Raw genomic sequence first — 15,388 nt, forward strand, 5'->3', positions numbered from 1 at the left:
TGACCAAAATATATGGAAGCAGGAGGACAGATCACACAGGAGGATAGAACACTGCTTCTCATTATGGAAACAGGTAAAACTTCATGTAGGATGTGACATTTCAAATGGGTCTAAGTGGAACAGAGAAGTTAGAGAGACAGGACAGGGGAGAAGGGCTTTTCAGGAGGAAGCCAAGAAGAGAGAAGGTATCTGCATGCTTGGAGACTGTGTGGTAGGGAGTAGCAGAAGATGAGAACAGAGATGGAAGACAGAGATACAATGATGAAGGATCTAATATTTGTTTCCCAGGGTTGTTATAACAAATTACCCCAAACTTGGTGGTTTAAAGCAGTAGAAATTATTCTCTGACAGTGCTGAAAGCCGGAACTCCAAAATCAAGGTGTTGGGAAAGGTTTATTTATTTATTTATTTTTCTGGAGGCTCTGAGGGAGAATCCATCTCTCACGTCTCTTTTAGCTTGTGGTGGCTGCCAGCAATCCTTGATGTTCCTTGGCCTGTAGATGTATTACTTCAATCTCTGCTTCTGTCTTCACGTTGCCTTCTCTTCTATGTATCTCTGTTTTCTGTTCTGTATCTTATAAGGAAAACTGCCACTGGATTTAGGCCTAAGTTCAGGATGCTCTTATCGTGAGATCCTTAACTTAATTACATCTGCAAAGACCCTCTTTCTAAATAAGGTCATGTTCACAGGTTCTGGGAGGACATGTCTTTTGGAAGGCTGCCATTCAACCCACTACATGTCTTTGACAAGGACTTATGTCTATAAATAAAGAGTTTATTTAAAAATAAAGTTTATAAGTAAGGCTGTGCCATTATTACACTTGCTATGTGGAAGACAATACTGTTCAGTAGAGAACTGGACAGTTAATGAAGGCTTGAATTAAGGCACGTGGGTTTGGAGGAGAGAATCTGGTTTCAAAGAGAAATTTCTAAAGTAAAATATATAGAATTGAATGACCTAAGGTGTGGAGGAGTGAGAGTGATGTTGGAGATGATAAATTTGAGGTGTCTGTGAGATATTTAGGAGCAAATTTCTCGTAGCAATTGTAAATGTGGGTTGGGGATTCAGGGGAGAGCTTGTGTGGTTGACTGTCAAATTGGTGGCTCCCAGTGAACCACAGCTGTAAGGATTCACATCCTTGTCCTTCCTCTGCATTTAGCTTGGCTATATGATTGGCTTTGGCCAGTGGGATATTAAGTATGATGCAAGCTTGGTAAGCTCTTGCACATTGGGCTTATCTTCTTGAAACACTCCCCCTTGGAACCCAGATGCCACACTGTAAGGAAGGACAGGTTGTCCTTCTGGAGAGAGAAGCCATATGAAGAAGAACTGGAGGATGAGACAGTGAGAAAACTGGAGGCTTCTGTGGCAAGGGCCCTCCTGGAGGAGAAATGAGTAACACCAGCACTGAGGTCCTGGATGTGTGTAAGAGGCCTTCTTGGAGGTTCCAGTGCATTCCAGCGGCCAGCTAAATGCAGCCATAGAAGCGATTCCTGCTAATACCAAGTGGCACAGAAGAACCACTGGTCAACCCACACAATTGTGATAAGCAAAAAACCAAACAAACAAAAAACACCCCTTAGTTTTAAGCAACTAAATTTTGAGGTGGTTTGTTATGCATGTGTTATGGACTAAATGTTTGTGTCCCTGCAAAATTCATATGTTTAAGCCCTCACCTCCGATGTGATGGTACTTGGAAATGGGGCCTTTGGGCGGTAGTTAAGGTTAGGTGAGGTCTTGAGGGTGAGGCCCTGGTTTGAAGAGATTAGTGCCTTAATAAGAAGGGACACCAGAGAGCTTTCTCTCTCTCTCTGCCATGTGAGGACACGGCAGAGAGCTTTCTCTCTCTCTCTGCCATGTGAGGACACAGGGAGAAGGCAGCCATCTGCAAACCAAGAAGAGAGCTCTCACTAGAACACAGCCATGCTAGTACCTGACCTGACCTCAGACTTTCGGCCTCCAGAACTGTGGGAAATAAATTTCTGTTGTTTAAGACACCTAGTCCATGGTATTTCATTATGGCAGCCCAGTTAAATAAGATAGCATCTGTTGGTAGAAAACGGAATCACCTTGGAACATGATATATGGATTGGGGAGTATAAAAACAGGAGATGCAGTCATGGGAATGGACCTTAAATGAGTAATTGCAACAATTAAGGAAGGCCACAGGAGGTAGAAAAACTAGTGAGATAAACTGAGAAATGATGGTTACTCATTGTTTTGAGAGAATGTAATTAAAATCCATTCAAGTAATACAGAATCAGGAAATGGTGCTGTTGAGAAAAAGTTTCACGAACAGAGCACTATCATAAAACTAGGATGAGGATTAAAATGGACATTATATTTGACAGTTGGGAGGCCATTGAATGACACTGGTGAATAAACACTGAATCTTAGGGCTGCAGATGATCTTAGAGCAGCACTCCCAAATAGAACTTTCTAAGATATACACAGTCCAGTATGGTAGCCATTAGCCACACATGGCTATTGGGCACTTGAAGTGTGAGTAGTTTCCCAAAGAACTGAATTTATAATTTTATTTAATTTTAATTAATTAACATTTAAATTTAGTTAGCCACATGTGGCTAGTGGATACCATATGGGATAGCACAGTATTGGGAGCACTAAATCTAAGGAAGCTGAGGTCCTTGTAAGTTAAATATGAGAGCTATATTTTGTTCAAAGATAATTTGGGGAGAAATAGCTAAAAATGGTAATAGTGAGGGGAGGGAAAAAAGACAATTGAAATGGAGTAAAAAAGAAAATTTAACATTAAAATATTTTAAACAAAAAGTATACCATTGTAATTTGTTGTACATGACTATTGCTAAGAGTATAAGAGCTATTGAGGGCAACCTGTTAATTTGATTAGTGATACTAGGAATTAAGTCAGTTATACTTTGTAACACAGCTATACTTGTCTAGGTAGCGTGTAAATGCGTGCTTCAGAATTTACATGCACAGTTTCTTCTTCTGCAGTTAAAGAAACAGACTTCAATCCCAAATGCCCAGCTGGACAGTGCTAATCTAATTTATCCCTCCTGGTGTATATTAATCCACACAGTTACTTTATATATTTACCATTCTCTTGTGAGTTACTATGGGTTACAAAATTTCACTGGATTAAGGTGAAATCACTACTGGGATAGGGAGTGACAATTTAAACAGGCACATGTAGAGATTCTGCACAAATAGAATGGGAAAAAACGGTGCTTACAAAATTTAAAAGCAGGTAAGGTACCTGTAGTGGTTAATTTTATGTGATAAATTGAGTAGGCCATAGAGTACCCAGATTAAACATTGTTTCTGGGTGTGTCTGTGAGAATATTTCTGGATGAGACTAACATTTGAATTGGTGGACTCAGCTCTTCCCATTGTGGGTGGGCATCATCCAGTCCATTGAAGGCCTGAATAGAACAAAAGGTGGAGGAAGAAGGAATTCACCCTTTTTCCCCTGCCTAACTGCTTGAGCTGGGACACCTCATCTCATCTTCTCCTGCCCTCGGACTGGGATGTACATCATTTGCTCCTCTTGCTCTCAGGCCTTCAAACTCAGACTGAATTACGCTACTGGCTTTCCTGGATTTCCATCTTGCAGACAGCAGGTCATGGGACTTCTCATCCTCCATAATCATGTGAGCCAGTTCCTCCTAATAAACCTATCTCTGTCTCTATCTCTATCTCTGTCTCTATCTCTCTTTTCTCTCTCTGTATATAATCCTATTGGTTCTGTGTCCTCTGGAGAACCCTGAGTAACACAGCACCTCAGGTTTTGGATTTGGTATAGACTATGACCAATTCTGATAATGAAATTTCTATAAAGGTAAACATCTCTGTGGAAGTTTTCATCTTTTTGGAATGGGAATAACCCATCTTCTGTTTGATCCTGTGAACTCCTATTTCCTAAAAGAATACTATGCCAATTTTAATTAATTTTGAAGTGAATGTTTCATTTTGAAAATTGGATCAGCGTATCTGATGATGTTTACTGGCCACATTAATGGAAGTCTGTTTCAGGAGATGGAATGATTATGAGACAGGCTTAGGCAACAGAATTTCTTTGGCTTCAAGAGGTTGGTATCGAGTTCTGGGATGTATGGGTAGGATGGAACCAGGAGCAGATCAGAGGTCGTTCTTGGCAGGTGACTTTGGAGGAGTTAGGTGTCTGCTCTGGATCTCAATTTACACATATGTGAAATGAAAGTGGAGTATTAGATTATCTCTAAGGTTTCATCCAGTACTAAAATTTAATAGGTCTTCTTTGGAATAACAAAAGTTACCTTGCAAGTAACCCAGTGCTTTGCATGTTGCTCAATAATGGCAGTGATGAAGTAATGAATACTTGGATCATTATTCTTGAAAACTAGTTATTCTTGAAAACTACAAATAGGAGGGCCCCTTTATCTTCTCCGATGAGAGGCTACTTGGTCAATATTTACAACTTGGTGGAAAGGGGGAAGTGTAGATAGGGAGGGAGTCTGCAGAGTTTCTTACTTGAGCTGACTATCTTCACAATATTGTATCTTTTCAGGGTGAGTGCCATAGAGGGTTTTGTTGACTGCAAATGTAGTTATAGGGTGTATTATAGACAGATTGGTGGAATTAGCAGGGAGCAGAAGAGGGCAGAATTACACAGAAAATTCTCTGGAGTTATATAGCATCCATTATTTCCTAAGGGGACTCCTTCAAGGTTCCATTTTGGGCCAATTATTTTCCATTTGCCCCTGAAGATCTTACACAAATCCCTTGTCCTATTCTACTCTCTGCCCAGGAGGGATGACATATGGATTCCATCAACAAGCTCCTGACCTGTAGCTTCTAGCTAGGTCTGGTCAGGATATGAGGGAGGGAGAAAAATGAAATCAAGGTATTTATTCCTGATATCCCACCCTTTGAGGTCAGCTTGAGCTGTCCATGTCCTTTGACATGTTGTTACTTCTTCTCTGAAGGCAATAGTCACTCACAAGTCTCTCTTCTTCTGGGTCCTGGTAACTGTTCCCTTCCTGCTCTCATCAGGTCTAGGGGTGGTGATTTCTCTGCTGCTGTGAGTCCCAAGTTCCTTCACTATCCCTGTGGTTTACCTGTGTAATTAGTTCCTTTTTAAATTAACCCTCTTAGAATTACTTTGAGTGTGCTCTGTTTCCTGCTGGAACCATGACTAATAGCTATACCATTCTACAAATGGAGAATGGAAATGAAATGGCAGCTGGTGCCAGATCGCCACACATCTTATCATGCAGCCCTCCATCACAGCCCTCTGGAGCATCTTAATTGTGCCCTCTGTCACCTTTTCATTTTCTTCCTCAACAGTTGGCTTCTTCAGTGGCCTCATGGACCAAGCAGGGAATAAGGCTATAGCCAATTCAAAACCAAGCCGCAAATGCTCAATTCCTTCTCCTACCCTTCCCAGTATTCTACTCCAGCTCTTCTTGGCACCGTAGACTATGAGATTCTCAATCAAAGGCAGAGATTTTGTCTTGGTCTTCTTTTTGTTCCTAGAGCCTGGAACATAATACATGTGAAACATCTGCTTATGTAATGAATACATGGAAGATGGAATTAAGGAAATGTCTATTTATTAAGCCCTGTTTCCAGGCAGCCCAGGGGTGCTCTGCTTCTCTCCCTTCCTTGAGGATGCTCATTGCTTTTCTTGCCTCCTTGCACAGCAGTGCTGCTCTGTTCTGACCAGTCATGTGCTTTTGTAAATGGCTTTTGTTTTTTTTTCTATAACAGCTTTAATGAGATATAATTCACATGCCATACAATTCACCCATTTAATATGTACAATTCAGTGTTTTTAGTATATTCACAGAATTGTGCAACCATCACCACATTCAATTTTAGAACATTTAATTACCCCCCCAGGCCTTATACCCATTAGTGGTTACCCCTCCCCCACCAAACTTTCGTACATCTCCTCTTGCCCTCATCTTCTGGCAACCACTAATCTATGGATTTGCCTATGCTGGACATTTCATATAAATGAAATTGTACAGTATGTGGTCCTTTGTGAGTGGCTTCTTTCACTTTGCACACTGATTTCAAGCTTCATTCAAGTTGTAGCATGTATTAGTACTTCATTCATTTTTGTTACATCTAAATTTATTCTACTATATGGATACACCACATTTTATTTATCCATTCATCAACTGGTGGGCAGTAGAATTGTTTCCTCTGAATTCTGGTAGGTGTTTGACAACTAGCAATCTGGGAAAAAAAGTTCTTCTTCATAGCATTTGTTGATTTCCTTGGTGTAAATACCCCCATCATGGCTGATTGCAAGCTACATGATGTCACTGAACATGGAGTTGGAAAGAGATGCTAAAACAGGCTCTTGTGAGCCCCTATAAGCCAGCTCCAGCATACCGCTCTGACCATCTTTACTGATGGGTCACCCAAGTTACCAGAGATGTGGCCACACACTATTACTTTAGGATAATAATAATGATAATAAAAGTAATACAACAGGGAACATTTATTGAGCACTTTATGTGTACCAGGCACTGTGCTAAGCTGTTTTTTCTCATTTAATTCTTGATCACAACTCATCTCCTTAGCAGCCTGCAGCTCCAAACTACCAGTATTCTGTGCTTGGTTCAATGTCTCCTAGCTGGTCCCCTTACTGTTTCTTAAGTACTCCAAACACATTACATCTCACAACTTCAGCACATTTCCTCTAACTGTTACCCTCTTCTCCACAGATATTAACATAGCTCATTCCCTCATTTCTACCAGATCTCCGCTCAGGTATTCCCTCCTCAGAAAGGCCTTTCTACCACCTCATCACTTTATTTAATACTTTGCCAAGTTTTGTTTTTCTTCATAGCACTTATCACTGGCATTCTCTTATTCTGTATACAGTTGACCCTTGAACAAAGTAGGAGTTAGGGGTGCCGACCCCTGCAAAGTTGAAAATCCGCCTATAACTTATAGTTGGCTCTCTGTATCAGTGGTTCTGCATTCATGGATTCAACCAACCCCGGATCATGTAGTACTGTAGTATTTGCTGCTGAAAAATATCCATGTATTAGGGGACCTGCAGTTCAAACCCCTGTTGTTCAAGGGTCAGCTGTATTTACTTTATTTGTTTACTGGCTGTCTCCCCACCACACTGTAAGCTCCGTGAAGGCAGAATCTTTTGTTCACAGTTGCATTGCCAGTGCCAAGACCATGCCCTTAATCACACTACTAAGCTGGGAAATTTGGAATTTTCAAACAAGTGCCTCTCTTCTCCCTCTCTGCTCCTCCTGCTGCTGTCAAAGGAATGTTTAGAGAACATTATGCCCCAGTCCCTGCATCTCTGTTACTGGCCCGAATCCCAGTAGAGCTAGGGCTCAACTGACACAGGTGGGAGACAATCCAGTGATGTGGCCGAGCGTGCACCTCACTCTGGGGCCAGTCTCAGTGGACCCACATCCCAGCTCTGGCAGCAGCTCACTGTGTGCGCTGGGTAGGTTACTCAGAGTTTCCTATGTTTAAAACAGGATAATAAGAGTCCCTACCTCATAAATCTGTTGTGAGGATTAAATTAACATGTTAATTTAAAGTGATCAACACATAGCAAGTGTTCAATACACCTTGGTGAGGACATCGTCTGGAGTAAGCTTTACTTACTGCATAAGTCACCTGTGTGTCCTGCCACATGGAAGCCCCATAAAACTCGCTACCTGCCTCCTCTGCAGCTTTTCTATTACCCTCGTCACTGGCATTCTTTTTTTTTTTTTTTGTAAATGCAGTTTATTTATTTAAATTAATCAATTATTGTTTATTTTTGGCTGCACTGGGTCTTTGTTGCCGTGCGTGGGCTTTCTCTAGTTGCGGTGAGCGGAGGCTACTCTTCGTTGCGGTATGCGGGCTTCTCATTGTGGTGTCTTTTGTTGCGGAGCACGGGCTCTAGGCACGCGGGCTTCAGTAGTTGTGGCACACAGGCTCAGTAGTTGTGGCTCACGGGCTCTAGAGTGCAGCCTCAGTAGTTGTGGCGCATGGACTTAGTTGCTCTGCGGCATGTGGGATCTTCCCCAACCGAACCTGTGTCCCCTTCATTGGCAGGTGGATTCTTAACCACTGCACCACCAGGGAAGTCCCGTCACTGGCGTTCTGTAAGAGCACTTCTAGATTGTCCTGCTGTCCCAGGGAACTGGATGGTTCTCCATCTGCTTTTGTTTCTCACAAAAGAGGAGACCCTTGGGCTTCAAGAAAGTGTGATCAGCCTGCTTCTCTTTCCTGACAAATCACCTAAGCTTAGCCACTAAGTTGGAAAAGGCCTAAGGGAAACCTGGTTATTCTTAGCCTAACTAGCTGAGACTTGCCAAATCTGGAGCATCCCTAGGGCTTGGGAAAGAAAAGCTCCCACAGAGGAGAATCTTCACCCACAGCCCTAAGATATTGAAAGTAAAGGAAGCCAGACTGAGTGAAGAAAGAAAGAGATGGCAAGTCATTCATGAAAAGAAGAGTAACCACCCCGTATGCAGGACTGGCTTGGAAGGAAGCCCTGAGGCCCTCAAGTCCACTTTACTATGTGCTCCTGCTAGGCAGGGTCCCTAATCCAAGGACCTGTGTTTTACACCCTCCTTCCATGTACCATCCTCCCGTCCCCAACTCCAGGACCATGAATTTGGTTCAAGTCATGAATTGCTCAGATGGGGAACTTCATTTAGTAATTTTCATAAATCTAGTTCTGTTAACTATTTACTGAAGGCCCACAAGGAGCTGGGCAGTATTAGTAGGCAGTCCCAGGAATCCTAGGAGCCAAGAATCCACAGTCACATCCCAGAAAAATAATACCCCTGTCTCTCAGCATCATTATTTCCTCCGAGTCAGCTTCTGGGTCTGATCCATGCACAACACAAACACTTCCTAGTACCTGGTCTCCCGCGGGGCCTCTGTGAAACGCTGGAGGATTAAGGGGCGGGGAATAGGGAGGGCTGGGGAGGTAAGGAAGGAAGGAGGGGGAAGCAGTAAAGTGCGTCTCCCCCTCTAATCGTGTTCCGATCAGGAGTCGGCCGTGTTCCCAGGCGCCGATTCCGGCCGGCAGTCCAGAGACTCTTCCAGGAACCGCCTGGCATCCTGGCCGCGAACTTCGGCTGGTCTGGCGCTCGCGTCTCCCTCCTCCCACCTCTCTCGTCCTCTCTCCGGGATTCATGCCTCACTCAGGGGCGTGTCCTGCCCTACCTCCCTTTCACAGTGGTCCACTCATCCTGTTACAGCGACAGCGGTGGCGGCGGCGGCGGCAGCCAGAGCAAGAGCAGCGGTAGCTCGGGGTTTTCAGAACGAGCGGCAGCAGCTCTGTGGGGGCACCTGTGCGGCGCAGAAGTAGAAGGACCGGGGGTGGGGTTCGTGCCAGCCGCTGAGCCCGAACGGAGGGGCGCTTCCCAGGATTCCACTGCTCCGCAGAATCTCGGCCCGGAGCTGGGAATACCGGTGGGGTGTCATGTGCAGGGCCGGCTAGACGGCTGGGGCAGGGAAACATTTGGTCCAAGTGTAGAGAGGCAGAGAAAGCTGTGTCTGGGACCATGACAGCCTCCCGCCTGGACTTTGGGGAGGTGGAAAGTTTTCTGGACAGGCACCCAGAGTTGTTTGAAGATTACTTGATGCGGAAGGGAAAGCAGGAGATGGTGGAGAAGTGGCTGCAGAGACACAGTCAAAGTCAGGGGTCTTTAGTGGCTGGCACAAGCGGCGTGGCTCACGGCGGTGGCAGAGGTAGTAGCAGCAGCGTTGGTGATGGCACCGGACCAAATGTCTCTGCTAGCAGCCAGCACACTCCGGGTGGTGGGGACTCAGGTGGGGTTCCCCTGAATCCCAGCTGGGCCAGTGGCAGCCGCAACGATGGGAGCCTGCAGCGGAGAGCTTCTCAGAAAGAGCTAAGGAAGAGTTTTGCCCGCTCCAAGGCCATCCACGTGAATAGGACCTACGATGAACAAGTGACCTCCCGGGCCCAGGAGCCCCTGAGCAGTGTGCGGCGGAGGGCACTTCTCCGGAAGGCCAGCTCCCTGCCCCCCACCACTGCTCACATTCTCAGTGCACTGCTGGAATCGCGGGTGAATGTGCCTCAGTACCCCCCTACCGCCATGGACTACAAGTGCCACCTCAAAAAGCATAATGAGCGTCAGTTCTTCCTGGAACTGGTCAAGGATATCTCCAATGACCTTGACCTTACCAGTCTGAGCTACAAGATCCTCATCTTTGTCTGTCTCATGGTGGACGCTGACCGCTGCTCTCTCTTCCTGGTGGAAGGGGCAGCTGCTGGCAAGAAGAGCTTGGTCTCCAAATTCTTTGACGTGCACGCAGGAACCCCACTGCTGCCCTGCAGCTGCACAGAAAACTCAAATGAGGTGCAGGTCCCCTGGGGCAAAGGCATCATTGGCTATGTCGGGGAGCATGGAGAGACGGTCAACATTCCTGATGCCTACCAGGTAGGACTTTGCATTGTCCCCTTCCAGAGCCCCATTGGTCTGGGAACCAAACCTTCTGTTACCCTTTGGCATCCAGGAACACATTAATGTAGACTCTTTACAATATGAATTTTGCTATTTAAATTCTTTCTGAGTTTAGACTAGTTAGAATGTTACTATACTACCTTTGATCTAATGGTCTTTTCCTAACACACAGTGGCTTGTGGAATATTCATGTATCACAGGGGCTACGTTTTGTACCCAATAATACCTCGTGTTTCTCTGTCAAGATACCTTGTCTTTAAGAATATCACAGAATGGTTTTAGAATGCATTTGTTAGGTGCTAGAAAAAGATGTCTACTCCAAAATTCCAGTGTTAGTCTGAAGAAAATGGGCATGTTGGTGTCTCTGATGTCATTTTGGGACCGTAATGCATTTCATTCTCATTCAAGATTGGGGAGAGATCATGAGTTCCAAGGTAAGGAAGACGAGGAAAAGAGGAGGAAAGTCAGGGGAAGAATGGGCCTCTGACCCATTTATGCCTTTTTAGCATCTATTTTTTAACTGTTTCTGTTGTTGAGCTGAGAGAGGCTGGACAAATTGAGGGGTTATTTAGGCTTGAATCCAGCATTATCTGCAGTCAGCTTTTGACAGGACTGAGCAAGTAGGTTTTTAGTTTGTGAAACAAACAAAAAATGGATAATTTTCTAGCTATTCCAAAGGCAATGAGCAGGGTGAACATGCTAGTTTCAGGGGGAAAAGGAAACCCAACATGCTGTCGTCTGCCTTTAATTTTCACAGTGATTTGAACTTGCTATTAGATCCCGAATCTGAAAGCCATTCTGTTCTAATTTCTTCAGTATCTATTCACTGAGCATAATGAAACTGGATGCCACTTTCTATGGGACTTCTTTCGTGTTCATAATAGTGGAAAGTTCTTATCCTTGGTCATGCAAGTTTTGTAGTCATTTGATGAGCTCTTCTTCCAGTTGTCTAATAAAGCTGCATGTTTCTCTAGAGTTTGTTGCTGTTGCTCAGAATAGCAAAAGTGGTGGGAAGGACACTAAAGGTAAAATTTCTCTATTTCATCTGAAAGTTGGCAATATTATGTAGAAAATTGACGAGCTTGTACTGAAACCAAGTTTCATGTTTTTGTGAGATGTCTATCAATATAACGCTTTAATATTAAGGAATGCCTATCAAAATACCATTTTATTTACTTTTTTATTTATTAGATGCATTATTCACTATATCCTTCCTAAAGACTTTGTTATGTTTAGGACAAGCAAGCAGTGAGTGATCTTTAATAAGTGTCTATTTCTGTATAACCCTAGAAAGCCATGGGAAGAAATAAAAGCATTTAATAATTGATATGTTGAAGATTCTTTAAAAAGTTGAACAATCACAAATTCTTCTCTTTCTCATTATTTCCACATCCTTATTGTGTACTTGGGCTAAAAAAAATCCCTTCCTAGTAGAATGGCTTGTTATAGCCCAGAATTGCACTCTTTTCTCTTTATTGCCCTTACTTTTCTTATTCTTCCCCAACTGATTTTCTCCATTTCTATAGCTTTTGTTTCTTATTCCCCTCTGTCAGCTCCTAACTTTTATTTAATACTGTTCATATACTGTCTTTTCTTCAAGAGCATAATTCTCAGCTTCCTCAGCAGTTAACTTGTCTTCCTGCTTCCTAGAATTGCGGCTAGAGGTGTTACCACAGGCATAGAAAATCAGGTTTTCAGCTGCTGATGTTTCTTCAGGGCCCTACTCTACTCTGAAGACAGAGGGTAAAGGAAAGTTGCCTTTTAATATTTGGGAGCTGACTTTGGGAATGGAGAGTTCTTCTTTTATCCCCCCAGGGTAGTAATGATGGCTGTAAAGACTAGGTTGTTGGGAGGACTGGCAAAAGGCAGGGAGGGGAAGTGTGTTATAGAGTTGAAGATCTTGGTTCAGTCTTTGTCTTCATTTTGATCTGCTTAGAAAGTTTCTCTTTTCTTTCTCCATTATCTTCTACCATATATGTCTGTATTTTTAACCTGGTGTGTTTTTCTTCATTTTTACTTCACTACTTTTCTTCAATAAAATTACTTTTTTTTCTTTATTATGGTACACCAGTCACCATTACTGTGACCCTGGGAAAATTTCTTGATCTCTGAGTCTCAATTTACTCATATGCAAAATTGGAATAATAACACCTCTGTGGTCAAGATTATTGTTTTGAAAATAAAATGAGATATATTGCATTAAAGCCCCCAAAACAGTACCTGGCACACTTTAATTATTCAAGAAATGGTAACAGTTTATGATGACCATGGTGATATCTAGTTTGCTAGTATTCTCTTTCTTTCTCTTTGTCTAATTTTCCATTTTTTTTCTCCTTATCTGGGGCTGAGATATGAACTCAGCACATCCTGACCAGCCTTATCTTTCCCTAAGCAATACTCCACCCTTAAGTTAAATATTTTAGAACCAACTTTACATTCAAGGAATATAGAAATAGCTACTCTTCCACCTTCTGCTTAAGATTCCTCTAAATGTGATTGATAGTACTTGACCATATACTATCCTATCAAAAGTTCTACATTTTGTTCCTTTTAGAACTCATGCAATATAAAACTTTTTATAGAGTTGTATTAATGTTACATCCTTCCCAAGTTCTAGTGTTTTCCCTTCTCCTCTCCATTTCCTGCTGTTATAGATTTCTCTTAATGAAAATTGACGACCTTCCAAATGCATGTTCTTTTATCACAATATTGTTGTAATTCTGAGAGTATACATAAACATCTTGAAGTTTCCATGTAAAAATGTAACCATCCTCCCTGATTCTTTATTAACTACTATATTTTTAAGGTGTTTCTTGCTCAGGATCAACTAGTGTGCTTTTTTTTCTTCAGGAGATGAACTTTGAAGAACTTATCACATGGAGTTTAAAAATTTAATTATTTGATAAATAAGATTGATGATCCTCTTAGAGGTTCAGAATATGGGTGAGAGAAAGGCATTGAAAACACTTACAAAATTATAATAAACATGGCATCCCGAAGTCAAGAGTAGACTAATGAACTACTAAAGTCGAATAAAAGTTTTGACAGCAAAAAAACCTTCACAGTTTATTTCATTATTTTTCATCACTTTCCTCAATTAGTCCTAAAAATCAGACTTGAAATTAGGAGACAAATAAAGAATTGCAAGTGAAAAAAAATTTATTCTACGTATCCAGTATCATAGTGACTGCAATCTACCTTTTTTCCCTGTTATAAGTTATTAAACAACCCACTTTAATATAGTAATGAAAAAATAGCCCTCAAGAGGTTGAAAATAAGAGCACTCAAGTAACAGGTGTTCTCTTTGAGGTTATTCTAAGCATTCAGAATACAGAACTTTAAACATTAATAAAAAGTGTGAGATGATATTTTTGTTAGCGTTGATAATGATGATACAGGTGTTTGATGGGCTTTTGGTTTGAAAAGCAGCCAGGATGTTTTGTTAGGTGAGCTGAGAGGAGGAAAGGGGATGACGCAGAAGGGTTATGTAGGTGTGCCAGGCTTTCAGAAAGCCTGATCTATTTGCACAACAGATTCATTTATTCATCATTTCCAACAAACATACACTATACATTGAGTGCCCATTATACCTAAGCCCCGGGTAGGGGCCCTATGGGTGTACAAAACTAAGAGGACATGCTTCTTGCCTTCTAGGTACTTCCAAGTTCTTCCAAGTACAAGGTTTTGTACTGTTCACAAACAACTAATGTCAAGCTGTACTATTGATAAATTGATAAATAAATGACACAAACTAAGTGGCATTAGTCACAGAGGAAAATGGAGTCACATTGTGACTTGGATCATTATAGAAGACTTCATGGAGGAGGTGTCAGTCAAGCTGGGAAGAGAGTTAGGTTTCACTGTTGGAGATAGCTGTGGAGTAGGGGAAGGCATCCAGGTACAGCAAAATGGCTTTAGCAGAAACACAATAATGAGCAACCCAAAATATGTATAGGGGATAGTGAGTGGTTTAATTTGGCCAAAGTATTGCATATGCTATAGAATGGGTATGCAAAAATAGGATGGGGGCAAAAGAAGAAAGAACCTTGAGTACCTGACTAAAGAATTCGAGCTTCACTAACAGTAAGCCACAGGGAGCCCTTGAGAACCTTTTAGCATGGTCAGAGTGGGGTTTTGGGTAACCTGGTGGCAGTGGCTAAATGGATTGAACAAGGGGAGACTCAAAGCTGTGAAAATAATTAGGACTCTATTATGATGGACTGGTGGAGCCAGATGAACTACTGAACTAAAGCACGAACAGTAGGAATAGATAGCAGAGGAGAGATGGGGTTGTCCTGCAGGTGTGAATTTGGGCAAGGAGGGAGAGAAGTCAGTGATGACTCAGAGATTCTACACCTGAGAAATATGGAGAAGGGTAAAGACATCGTTAAAAATAGTTCTTCCTATTTTGGATGAGTAGAGATTCTAAGTAGAGCCAGCTACATAATTTGTGGAGCTCAGTGAAAAATGATTAAGCAGGAGCCTGGCTGGAGGTGGAGAAGTCAATTTTCCCTTCCCAAGGTTCTGCTCCTCCAACCCACAGCAGATGTGTGACCCCCAAGTGATTTTAACCTCCATGCTGAGAAATTCTCAGTACCTGGATTGGGTGTGAGTGAGAGGCCCTTGCTGAGTTGCCTGCTGAATGTGCCATAGTGCTGCGAGCTCTGGGTGGGGATGACCACAGCCTTGCTCCTCTTCATGACGGCATGGGGCGTGCGCCTGACCCTCCCCCCACTCCCACCCAGGCCCCAGCCAGGAGCAGAGGGCAATGGCAGATCAGTTGGGCCTCACTCTCAACAGTTTTGACCTGCTTGTGGCTCCTGGTCTTAGGAAAGGGCTGACAAGGGGGTAGGCTGGGTGGGGCCCAGGGTACCAGGGAGCAGGAATCCATGGCCAAGAACCAGTCCTGGGCAGGCAGTGGGAGGGGAGACTGAGTGTGAGCCAAGGCTCC

The 15,388-nt window shown here is 42.9% G+C and overlaps 1 protein-coding gene across 1 annotated transcript in view; it reads left to right on the forward strand.

The window, feature by feature from the left end:
* Window positions 1–9,510: 9,510 nt before the first annotated feature.
* Window positions 9,511–15,388, forward strand: part of PDE11A (phosphodiesterase 11A) — a gene marked incomplete at its 3' end in the record, with an annotated part of 412,203 nt that continues 406,325 nt past the window's right edge. The window contains exon 1 of the mRNA XM_082658917.1: window positions 9,511–10,413. Coding sequence (XP_082515043.1) covers window positions 9,514–10,413 — 900 coding nt within the window. The 5' untranslated portion in view covers window positions 9,511–9,513. The remainder of the gene's footprint in view (window positions 10,414–15,388) is intronic.

Source organism: Grampus griseus (genome assembly GCF_964374135.1).
Source record: "Grampus griseus genome assembly, chromosome: 7".
NCBI lineage: Eukaryota > Metazoa > Chordata > Mammalia > Artiodactyla > Delphinidae > Grampus > Grampus griseus.